The sequence below is a fragment of the Scomber japonicus genome, chromosome 22, assembly GCF_027409825.1.
Source record: "Scomber japonicus isolate fScoJap1 chromosome 22, fScoJap1.pri, whole genome shotgun sequence".
Classification (NCBI taxonomy): domain Eukaryota; kingdom Metazoa; phylum Chordata; class Actinopteri; order Scombriformes; family Scombridae; genus Scomber; species Scomber japonicus.
Window position 1 is genome coordinate 23179379 of NC_070599.1, and position 11651 is coordinate 23191029.

At 47.1% G+C, this 11651-nt stretch overlaps 1 protein-coding gene across 1 annotated transcript in view; it reads left to right on the forward strand.

Annotated features, from left to right (window-relative positions):
- Positions 1-10155, forward strand: part of htr2cl1 (5-hydroxytryptamine (serotonin) receptor 2C, G protein-coupled-like 1) — a 61584-nt gene extending 51429 nt beyond the window's left edge. The window contains exons 3-6 of the mRNA XM_053343308.1: positions 864-1027; positions 1660-1813; positions 5560-5795; positions 9589-10155. Coding sequence (XP_053199283.1) covers positions 864-1027; positions 1660-1813; positions 5560-5795; positions 9589-10155 — 1121 coding nt within the window. The remainder of the gene's footprint in view (positions 1-863; positions 1028-1659; positions 1814-5559; positions 5796-9588) is intronic.
- Positions 10156-11651: the final 1496 nt, after the last annotated feature.

Sequence of the window (11651 nt, forward strand, 5' to 3'; positions counted from 1 at the left end):
CGGCGCATTAGTCAGTCAGTATGAATATCACAGGTCAGGAGAATCAGTCCTCTTACAGCTCCGGAGCTGCTTTAAACCTCCACCAACCCTCCAACCCTCCAACCCTCCAACACCCAGGTATTAAAACACTGGGACCGCTCATCGATTCATAACAGGAGCTGCTTTCACCTTCCTGTCATCCTTCTTTCCTTCCTTCCTTCCTTCCACCTTTCCTTCCTTCCTTCCTTCTTCCCTCCTTTCCTTCCAACCCTCCTTCCCTCCTTCCATCCTTTCTTCCTCCTTTCCTTCCTTCCTTCCATCTTTCCTTCCTTCCATCCTTTCCTTCCTTCCTTCCTTCCTCCCTCCTTTCCTTCCTTCCCTTCCTTCCAGTCTTTGGGCTAATTCTGGCATATTTACCGAAGTGTTTATTAATATGCAATGTCCCTGACAAATAAACTAATGATATAAAAAAAGAAGCATTAATGTCGTCATTAGGAATAAACAGAAGAAGCTCTGGGTTTAAAGTGTATATTTTTTGGGCTTTTTTTTTGCCTTTAATGAACAGGTTAGTAGAGATAGACAGGAAACAGGAAGCAGAGAGGGGGGCAACGACATGCAGGATAGGACCGCTAGGTGCGGGATTCGAACCGGGGTCGCCTGCAGCGAGGACTAAAGACTCAACACATGTGGCGGGCGCTCCTCCCACTGAGCTAAACTCCGCCACAGCTGTGGGTTTAAAGGGATTCATGTAAAGAATCTGAAAATGTTATAAAAGTACAAGAATCCCTATAAAACTAGATTTCTCTCTCTCTCTCTCTCTCTCACTCTCTCACTCTCTCTCTCTCTCTCTCTCTCTCTCTCTCTCTTATTTCGTCTTCCTCCAGGTGTGTCGATGCCCATCCCGGTGATCGGCCTCCACAACGAGGACAAGGTCTTCGTGAACGGCAGCTGCGTCCTCAACGAGGAGCGCTTCATGCTGATCGGCTCCTTCGTGGCCTTCTTCATCCCGCTGGTCATCATGGTGGTGACGTACTGCCTCACCATACAGGTACTCACATTATCATAGCCCACCTGCCCCAAAACCCACTTTCATTAAAGTCTGTGTAAAGTAAGAATAAATATGTGTTCTGAGTTTGACATACCACAGAAAAGTGTGTTGTTAACCACCCTGCCAAATTTGAATGATTAAAAAAATTGCCAAATATATGAAATTCAAAGTTTCAAAGTTGTGTAAAAATCAGCCTCTTTCTCTGCTGCCAAATGCTGTGGGCGTGGCCTCCGAGTCAGCTGATGCCCCGCCCCCTACCAAGTGTCACCTGTCAATCAAAGTCACCACCTCTACCAGAAACATGGACGCTAGGTCTGAGAGCTTTCTGCTGCAAACTCGGCTGCGAGCTCTGCGGCTAACTCGGCTGCTAGCTCGGCGGCTAACTCGGCTGCTCGCTCGGCGGCTAACTCGGCTGCTAGTGCGGTGGCTAATTCGGAGGCTAACTCAGCTAACTGGCTAACTGTAGACTGTAGTAGTAGTAGTGTGTGCTGAATGTATTTATACCTCTACAGCAGCAGGGGCGGGTTTATGCTAATCACTAAATCCTGAAATAGCTACTTTACCCTCCTCCTCCTCCTCCTCCCTCTTCTCCTTCCTCTTTCCCCTTTCACTCACTCTCACTCCTCCTCCAGGTGCTCCAGAGGCAGGCCACCGTCTTCCTGTACGAGGCAAAGACTTCCTCCCAGCAGCCTTTGCACCAGCCGACGATGACAAACACGTTGCAGCCTCCGCCCTCCACCTTCCACCTTCCTCAGATCAACACAGTCTCTCCGCCAGAATCAGAAGGTAGACCAATCCAACGAGGGGGTTTATGATAAAGACGGGCTTCTGTTGCGCATTGTGTTAATATTTTATGTTGTTGTCGTTGCCATGGAGATTTGAATCACTCCACTAAAACAGATCGATGGCATTTTCTTTTTAATAATGAACGATGGATCCACCACAAACCAACACCAACATTTTACTCTCTATTCCTTTCTTTCAAGCTCTGGAAGTTTGTTCGTTCCTTCCTTCTGTCCTTCCTTCCTTCCTTCTGTCCTTCCTTCCTTCCTTCTGTCCTTCCTTCCTTCCTTCTGTCCTTCCGTCCTTCCTTCTGTCCTTCCTTCCTTCCTTCTGTCCTTCCTCCCTTTCTTCTGTCCTTCCTTCCTTCTCCTTCCTTCCTTCCTTCTGTCCTTCCTCCCTTTCTTCCCCTTTTCCTTTCTTCGTTCATTCCTTCCTTCCTTCTGTCCGTCCTTCCTTTCTACCTTCCCCTTTTCCTTTCTTCTGTCCTTCCTTCAGTCCTTCATTCCTTCCTTTCTTCCTTCTGTCCTTCCTTTCTACCTTACCCTTTTCCTTTCTTCGTTCGTTCGTTCGTTCCTTCCTTCCTTCCTTCCTTCCTTTCTTCGTTCATTCCTTCCTTCCTTCTGTCCTTCCTTCCTTCCTTCTGTCCTTCCTTTCTACCTTCCCCTTTTCCTTTCTTCTGTCCTTCCTTCAGTCCTTCATTCCTTCCTTTCTTCCTTCTGTCCTTCCTTTCTACCTTACCCTTTTCCTTTCTTCGTTCGTTCGTTCGTTCCTTCCTTCCTTCCTTCCTTCCTTCCTTCTGTCCTTCCTTCCTTCCTTCTGTCCTTTCTTCCTTTCTTCCTTCTGTCCTTCCTTCCTTTCTTCCTTCTGTCATTCCTCCCTACTTTCCCCTTCTCCTTTCTTCGTTCGTTCCTTCCTTCCTTCCTTCCTTCCTTCCTTCCTTCCCTCCATCTCTTTAGTAATCCGACCCAGATGAGATCAAATTGGTCTGTATGTGGCCCCTTGAATGAAGATGAGTTTGACTCCTCTGCTCTAAACATTCAACAGGCCTGATAGTGAGAAGTCATGTCTCTACATAATCAAGGAATGAGGAGTCCCCTTCCTTCCTTCCTTCCTTCCTTCCTTCGGTCCTTCCTTCCTTGTACCATCCCCTTTTCCTTTCTTCATTCGTTGCTTCCTTCCTTCTGTCCTTCCTTCTTTCCTTCCTTCTGCCCTTCCTTCCTTCCCCTGTCCTTCTGTCCTTCCGTCCTTCCATCGGTCCTTCCTTCCTTCCTTCTGTCCTTCCATCCTTCCATCGGTCCGTCCTTCCTTCCGTTCTTCCTTCTGTGCTTCCTCCCATCTGTCCTTCCTCCCTACTTTCCCCTTTTCCTTCCTTCGTTCCTTCCTTCGTTCGTTTGTTCGTTTGTTCTGTCCTTCCTTCCTGCCTTCCTTACTTCCTTCCTTCCTTCCTTCCCTCCATCTCTTTAATAATCCGGCCCACATGACATTAAATTGGTCTGTATGTCCCCCCACAGGCCTGACAGTGAGAAGTCATGTCTCTACATAATCACATCAAGGAACGAGGAGTCAGACAATAATCAGCAGATGAGATGACATTAATAAAACATGACCCGGGCGTGCAGTTAAGACTCAGCCTCACTCAGCTGGACCATGCACAGCTTTGCACGTCAAACTATTAATAATTATTATTATTAGATACTCAACACAACACGCTCACTCGCCCACATATTTAACTGTGGGACTCATTTCCTGTTTTTTGCAAATCATCATACGTGCAAATATTTATTCATCATATCTTCTTTACACAATAAGGCTGATGTGTAATCTTTCAAAATAGTCCACACAATGGCCTTTTATTCTCTCATCCACCCATCTATCTATCTATCTATCTATCCATCCATCTATCCATCCATCCATCTATGCATCTATCCATCTATCTAGCCATTCATCCATCCATCCATCCATCCATCCTTCCTCCTTCCTTCCTACCTAAATACATTCCTCCTTATCTATCCATCTATCCATCCATCCATCTATCCATCCATCCATCTATCCATCCATCCATCTTCCTTCCTTCCTACCTAAATACCTTCCTCCTTATCTATCCATCTAGCCATTCATCCATCCATCCATCCATCCATCCATCTATCCATCTTCCTTCCTTCCTACCTAACTACCTTCCTCCTTACCAACCAACCAACCAACCAACCAGCTCTACAGCTGGTTACTCTGGTTTAAATTAAAAGTTGGAGAGATGTGTTTGCTGTCGTCACGGAAACAGGGATAGGGATAACAGAGGAGGAGGGTTTTCTTTCTATCTCTAATTCATTCAATATCACTAATATCATCCAGACTGGCCTACTGTAACTCACTCTACCAATAGGCATCTCTTAATCTACCATTTCCTGTCTACAACTGATCCGAAACGCTGCTCCCCTGTTTATCAACAAGATCCAAAAAATTAGACCACATCTTGAAACTTGTCTCTCAATATCTGAAGTCAAGGACCTGCTCCCCTTTGAGGAACTTTAAGAGATAAATCTGAATTATAAGAAGTTGCTGATGAACCGTTTATCAGTATATTCACCAGCTGTGGCTATTAGTCCGATCAGTCCGAGCAGCACACCGTCGGCTGGTTCCTGATCTCCAGACCCTGACCTCAGCGTCGTGTCATGTAGAGATTAAATCACCTGATGTGGCAGTCACCCATTCATTTCACCCCCCCCCCTCCCACCCCCCTCTCCCTCCGTCAATCCCCAACCGAGAGGAAGTGTGCGTTTAAACATTCTTGTCATGTTCAACCTTTTTGTCTGTCCCTCGCTATGTGAAATGTCAGCGGCCTTGTTAACACAGAACCTGACTGACAGGGTGAAAATGTGCAGCTTTTTTTTTTCTTGGTGGCTAAATTGGTGAGGAGTCGTCATGGTGATAACTTACATAACACCCATCCTAGCCGTCAGATTTAGAGCTAATTAAAGAAAAGCCCTCGCTAACTTTTAAACACATCTTTCCTCAATGTTAAATAATCTTCCTGTTGTCCTTGAGTCAAGGATGGAAGGGAGGAAGGGAGGACGGAAGGAAGGAAGGAAGGGAGGGAGGAAGGGAGGGAGGAAGGAAAGAAGGGAAGATGGAAGGAAGGAAGGAAAGAAGATGGAAGGAGGGAAGGAAGGAAGGAAGGAAGTACAGTAAAGTAGGAAGAAAGGAAGGGAAGGAAGGAAGGAAGGAAATAAAGTAGGAAGGAAGGAAGGAAGGGAGGGAAGGAAGGAAAGGAGGAAGGAAAGAAGATGAAAGGAGGGAAGGAAGGAAGGAAGGAAAGATGGAAGGGAGGAAAGATGGAAGGAAGGAAAGGAGGAAGGAAGGAAGGAAGGAAGGAAGGAAAGATGGAAGGGAGGAAGAAATAAGGAAAGGAGGAAGGAAGGAAGGAAGGAATGGAGGGAGAAAGGGAGAAAGGAAAAGCGGAAGGGAGGACAGGAGGACAGAGGAAGGAGGGGAGGAAGGAAGGAAAGAAAGAAGGCAGGAAGGAAGGACGAAGGAAAGAAGGTAGGAGGGAGGGAGTAAAGAAGGAACAAGGGAGGGAGGGAGAAAGGAAAAGAGGAATGGAGGAAAGAAGGACAGAGAAAGAAGGAAAGGAAGGAAAAGGAGGAAGGAACAGTCAAAGCAGACGGGGTCAATTTGACCCGGGAGGACGACAGGAAGGGTAATTGTATATCTTCATACAGTACATCTTTAAATACCTCTCTCCCCTCCCACAGATATGAAGCCCCCTCCTCTCCCCAGCAGACGCAACACCCTGAGCTGCCTGAAGGGGGCGGAGTCCAGTATAGCACTCAGCACCTCCAAATCAGACAGCATCAGCATCATCCCCAGCTCCGAGGTGGCGTCTCAGCTCAGCTCGCCGGCCACGGGGACGGGGCGGAGCGACACGTCTGGTTGCCACGGGCGACGGGGGATGATGCAGGCCATAAAGAACGAGAGGCGGGCCTCCAAGGTAAGGATGGGTGGGAGGTAAGGGTGGGGTGCTTGTCATGTGATTTAAAGTGCTGCCCGACTACAGTGATGTAACGGCTTGGAAACAGTGACCCCTGCTGCCACTAGTTGTAATTACAGGAAGCCGGCATCGATCTCATTTACGTCTAAGTTCAATTTTAATTTAAACCGCAACTTAGCAGCAGCTGAAAGGGTTATTTTTGCTGATCTCCATTGTTTTAACCCTCCTGCTGTCTTCGAGTCAAGGGAGGAAGGGAGGGAGAGAGGGAGGAAAGAAAGGAGGGAGGGAGGAAGAAGGACGGAAGGGAGGGAGGGAGGGAGGGAGGTAGAAGGAAGGGAGGGAGGAAGGGAGGGAGGGAGGAAGGAGGGAGGGAGGAAGGACAGAGGAACGGAAGAAAGGGGGATGAATGGAAGGACGGAGGAAAGAGAGAAGGAGGGAGGGAGGAAGGACAGATGGAAGGAAGGACGGAAGGAACAGTCAAAACAGATGGGGTCAATTTGACCCGGGAGGACCACAGGAAGGTTAACTTCAGATTTAGAATTTTTATTGTCTATCGTGACAAAAAATAATCTTATATATAGGGAGTAGAGGGGTTTTTCATCCTTTATTCGACTGAAGAAGGTTTTATAGAGCAACATGTCGATATTTTATCTGTAATTCTTCTAAAATGCAAAATAGTCACATTGATGCTTTAATTACCAGAGAAACAGACTGGATTACAACACTATCATTGCTACTGACTCGATGCCACATGGAAATAGACTTCCACAATAAAGTCCATCCTGACCACATTTGACATTTTTATGACCTTATAAAAGTTAACATGGTTGCCGCGGCAGCAAACAGTAACACACATCAGCACACAGAGCCGACATTAGCATTCATTCAGTCTCCACTTTGTTTAGCGGAGCGGTAAAACTTTGGTCTGTCTGCCGTCTGGAGCTGAGCAGGTATCATATCACAGCTCTTTACTGCAGATGGAAACTAGTTTTAATCACTTCCTGTCTCGTAGAGTGTTAAATATCTAGTCTACGATGTACTAATGTCTAGTGTAGAGGTGTCAAACTCATTTTTATTAAAGGGTTAGAACATACAGACCAATCTGATCTCATGTGGGCCGGACCATTAAAAAGATGGAGGGAAAGAAGGAAGGAGGAAGGAAAAACGGAAGGAAGGAACAAAGAAAGGAAAAAAGGAAAGACAGAAGGAAGGAAGGAAGAAAGGACAGATGGAAGGAAGGAAGGAAAAAGGAAAGAAGGAAGGAAGGAAGGAAGGAAAAAGGAAAGAAGGAAGGAAAAAGGAAAGAAGGAAGGAAGGGAGGGAGGAAGGAAGAACAGAAGGGAGGGAGGAAGGAAAAAAGGAAGGACAGATGGAAGAAAGGGAGGAAGGACAGAAGGAAGAGAGGGAGGAAGGACAGAAGGAAGAGAGGGAGGAAGGACAGATGGAAGGAAGGACAGAAGGAAGAAAGGGAGGAAGGACAGATGGAAGGAAGGAAGGAAGGAAAGGAATAAGGAGGGAGGAAGGAAGGAAGGAAAGGAGGAAGGAAGGAAGGAGAGAAGGAAGGAAGGAAGGAGAGAAGGAAGGAAGGAAGGAAAGAAGGAAGGAAGGAAAGAAGGAAGGAAAGGAAGAAGAAAGTTTAAGAGGAAGATTCAGACCCACCATCTCTTTTTTTCATATATATCAAAATTTTCTCTTTAGCTTTTGGGTTTCCATCATTTTCACGCTGTCGTAGCATGAATGTTTTACTTATAGGTTCAAGTTGGTAACCCCCAAAACTCAACCTTCCACCTTTTCTGCTCTATAGTGTGTTTTCAGAGTTTAGATGTGTTAGTCCCCTCTCCTGTATTATCTCATACCACATGAGACCAGGCAATCTCAGAGTCGTGTACGAGCTGTCTCGTCATGTCAAACACAGTCACAGGCTCCTGCTGCTGCTGTGTAATGAAAGTTTCAGAGTACAGCTGTGTATCTATCTATTGCAGGGGTGTCAAACATGCGGCCCGTGGGCTAGAACCTGTCCACCAAGGGGTCCAATCCGGCTCACTTTCCTTCCTGTGTTCTTTTCCTTCCTTCCATCTGTCCTTCCTACCTTTCTTTCTTTCTTTCTTCCTTCATTCCTTTTTTCCTTTCTTCATTCCTTCTTCCCTTTCGTCCTTCCTTCCTTCCATCTGTCCTGCCTTCCTTTCTTCCTTCTGTCCTTCCTTTTTTCCTTCCTTCCTTCCTTCCTTCCATCTGTCCTTCCTTTCTTTGTTCTTTCCTTCCTTTCTTCCTTCTATCTGTCCTTCCTCCCTTCCTTCCTTCCTTCCTTCCTTCCTTCCTTCCTTCATTCCTTCCTTCCATCTGTCCTTTCTTTATTTCTTTCTTTCTTCCTTCCTTTCATCATTCCTTCCTTCCTTTCTTCCTTCTTTCTTTCCTTCCTTCCTTTTTTTCCTTTCTTTATTCCTTCCTTCCTTCCCTCCATCTTTTTAATGATCCGGCCTGTATGTGGCCCTCGTCATGTCAAACACAGTCACAGGCTCCTGCTGCTGCCGTGTAATGAAAGCTTCAGAGTACAGCTGTGTATCTATCTATTGCAAACATTTCATACCAGCAGACGAGAACTCTTGAACTGACATCAAAAAATGAAAATCCCAGCAGAAGTGGCACACTTACTTACAAGGAGGATACTAAAAAAACAGAAATCTACTGTATTTACTATGGATTCATTTCAGTTGTAGAGCAAAAGGAGGAAGGAAGGAAAGGAGGAAGGAAAGGAGGAAGGATGGAGGAAGGAAGTAAGGAGATAAGGAAGGAAGGAAAAGGAGTAAGGATGGAGGAAGGAAGTAAGGAGACAAGGAAGGAAGTAAAGGAGTAAGGAGGGAGGGAGGGAAAGAAGGAAGGAAGGAAGGAAGGAAGGAAAGGAGTAGGGAGGGAGGAAGGAAAGGAGTAAGGATGGAGGAAGGAAGTAAGGAGATAAGGAAGGAAGGAAATGAGTAAGGAGGAAGGAAGGAAAGGAGTAAGGAGGGAGGGAAGAAGGAGAGAAGGAAGGAAGGAAGGAAGGAAGGAAAGGAGTAGGGAGGGAGGAAGGAAGTAAGGAGAGAAGGAAGGAAAGGAGTAAGGAGGGAGGGAGGGAGGAAGGAAGGAAGGAAGGAAGGAAGGCAGGAAAGGAGTAGGGAGGGAGGAAGGAAAGAAGGAAGGGAGGAAGGAAGGAAGGAAGGAAGGAAAGGAGTTAAGGAGGAAGGAAGGAAAGAAGGAAGGAAGGAAAAGAGTTAAGGAGGAAGGAAGGAATGAAGGAAAATAGTTAAGGAGGAAGGAAGGAAAGAAGGAATGAAGGAAAAGAGTAAGGAGGGAGGGAGGAAGGAGAGAAGGAAGGAAAGGAGTAGGGAGGGAGGAAGGAAAGGAGGAAGGATGGAGGAAGGAAGTAAGGAGATACGGAAGGACGGAAAGGAGGGAGGGAGGAAGGAAAGGAGTAAAGAGGAAGAAAGGAAGGAAAGGAGTAAGGAAGTAAGGAGAGAAGGAAGGAAGGAAGGAAGGAAAGGAGTAAGGGGGGGGAGGGAGGGTGGAAAGGAGTAAGGAGGGAGGGAGGAAGGAAGTAAGGAGAGAGAGAAAGAAGGAAGGAAGGAAGGAAAGGAGTGAGGAGGGAGAGAGGGAGGGGGAAAGGAAGGAAGTAAGGAGAGAAGGAAGGAAGGAAGGAAGGAAAGGAGTAAGGAGGGAGGAAGGTTTAAGTTATTTCCTGTGTTTTTGTTGTAATTTAAAATCTCCTCACATCTGTTTTCCTTCTCCTCTCGTCTCATCTCTCTCTTCTTTCTTTCAGGTCTTGGGAATCGTTTTCTTCCTCTTCCTCATCATGTGGTGTCCCTTCTTCATCACGAACGTCACCTTCGTCCTGTGCCGAGGCTCCTGCAACGAGTCGGCTCTCAATTACCTCCTCAACGTCTTCGTCTGGGTGGGCTACATCTCCTCGGGGGTCAACCCTCTAGTCTACACCCTCTTCAATAGGACCTACCGGAGAGCCTTCTCCAACTACATCAGGTGCCAGTACAACGTGGGGGCCAACGCGGCGGGATGCAAAACCGTCCTGGTCCCCCCTCCGTGCCCGTCGCACACCGTGACCCCCCTTCTGACGGGCGGTCACGGCAAAGCGGGCGTGGATCGCAATAGTAACTGTCGCAACGGCGGTAGAGGGGACAACGGGCGGCTGACAGTGGACCCAGAGGACACGACAGACGACGGGACACAAATAGGAGGCGTGTCCCAGAACCTCTCTGAATGTCACGTCGGCATGTTGCCGTCGGAAACGGAGCCGGAAACTGAAATGGAGAACGAGCTGTCGTTGATTAGCTACAGCCCGGCCGTCACAGAACACACTAGCAGCGTGTGATCGCGTTGCTTCTACGTTGTTTTTATGTCTTTTCTTCAAACTGCAGACACTCTGACCTGAGAAGCATAACAACCGGCCGGTGCTTGGAGCCGAGGACGTTTTTCACTAGCGGACCGTAAACCTGTAGTGGGTTCTCTTATACCCCCTTTTCCACCAAGCTGGAGCTGGTGCTGGTTTGGAGCCAGAGCCTGACTAAGCACCGGTTCTTTGCTTTTCCACCACCAAAGCTCCAGCCCCGAGCCTCAGAACGGGAGCCAGAGCAAGCACCAACTCTTTGCTGGTCTAAAGCAAGAACCGATTACGTCAGCAGCCTGGGGGCGGGGCTAATGTTGATTAGCCGGCTAGCAGGGCTAACGTTTAGCCGGCTAGCAGGGCTAACATTTATTAGCAGACTAGCAGGGCTAACGTTTATTAGCCGGCTAGCGGGGGTAACGTCTACTAGCCGGCTAGCGGGGATAACGTTTATTAGCCGGCTAGCGGGGCTAACGTTTAGCTAACGAGGGTTAAAGATTTGTTGATTAAAAATACTATTTTTATCTTTTTTTTTTGCCAGAGCTGTCGCCTTCTTCTTCTTCTTCTACTAGATGTCTTGCGCCATGTTGCTGCCTCGCACTGGTGAATCATGGAAGTGCTTCAAAGGCGTGCGCTGGCTACGTTATACAGTGACGTAATCGCGTGGCTCCTTGCCGGTGGAAAAGCAACAGGTTCATAAGAGGTGCTTGGATTAGCACCAACTGAGCACTGGCTCTAGCACTAGCTCCAAACCAGCACTGGCTCCAGCTCGGTGGAAAAGGGGGTATTATATTGACAGGACTGGTGTTGGTTGAGGAGCCTTATCCACCACACTGAAGTGCACTCCTTACTTCAGTGTGTCAGAGAAATGTGATTGTGAGAGGAGTTTGCTTTCTCTGAGGTAAAAAAAAAAAAAAGAAAAGAAAAAAAGTGGGAATATTTTTTTGAATGAAAACCGATGTTTCAACTGTGTTTGCCTTCTAGTTGGTGCCAAAATGTTGGTTTTCATACCATAAAGAGAGAATGAAGGCTTTTTGTTATAGACCCTTACCCATTCGTAATTGTGCTTGGCATTCACAAAAAATGTGGTGAACTTCAAGGGGACCAAGGTGCCTGCTGAGAAACAGACAGGGGAAGAAGTGTTAAGCCCAATTTCCACCGGGTCCGTCAGCGGCGCGTTACAGCTGCGCCGCGGTCACCGGAGCTGATCGATACCTCTATAATCAATGAGAGTGTCTCCACTGGGAGCGTCTCAGCGTACCACAGCGCTATCAATAGGTAGCATTTCTATTTTTGACGGAGCCGTTTCCAACTCGCGACAAGCTCAACAGAGCAGATTGCACCAGACAGGAAGTCAGACACTGAATCGGCATAATAAAATTTCCTTCTTTCAAAATAAAACAACCCATGCAGCCTCCTGATCGTATTTCATTGATTGATATTTGATTGTGCTGCTACTACAGTAATTACGGTAGACTAAAGGC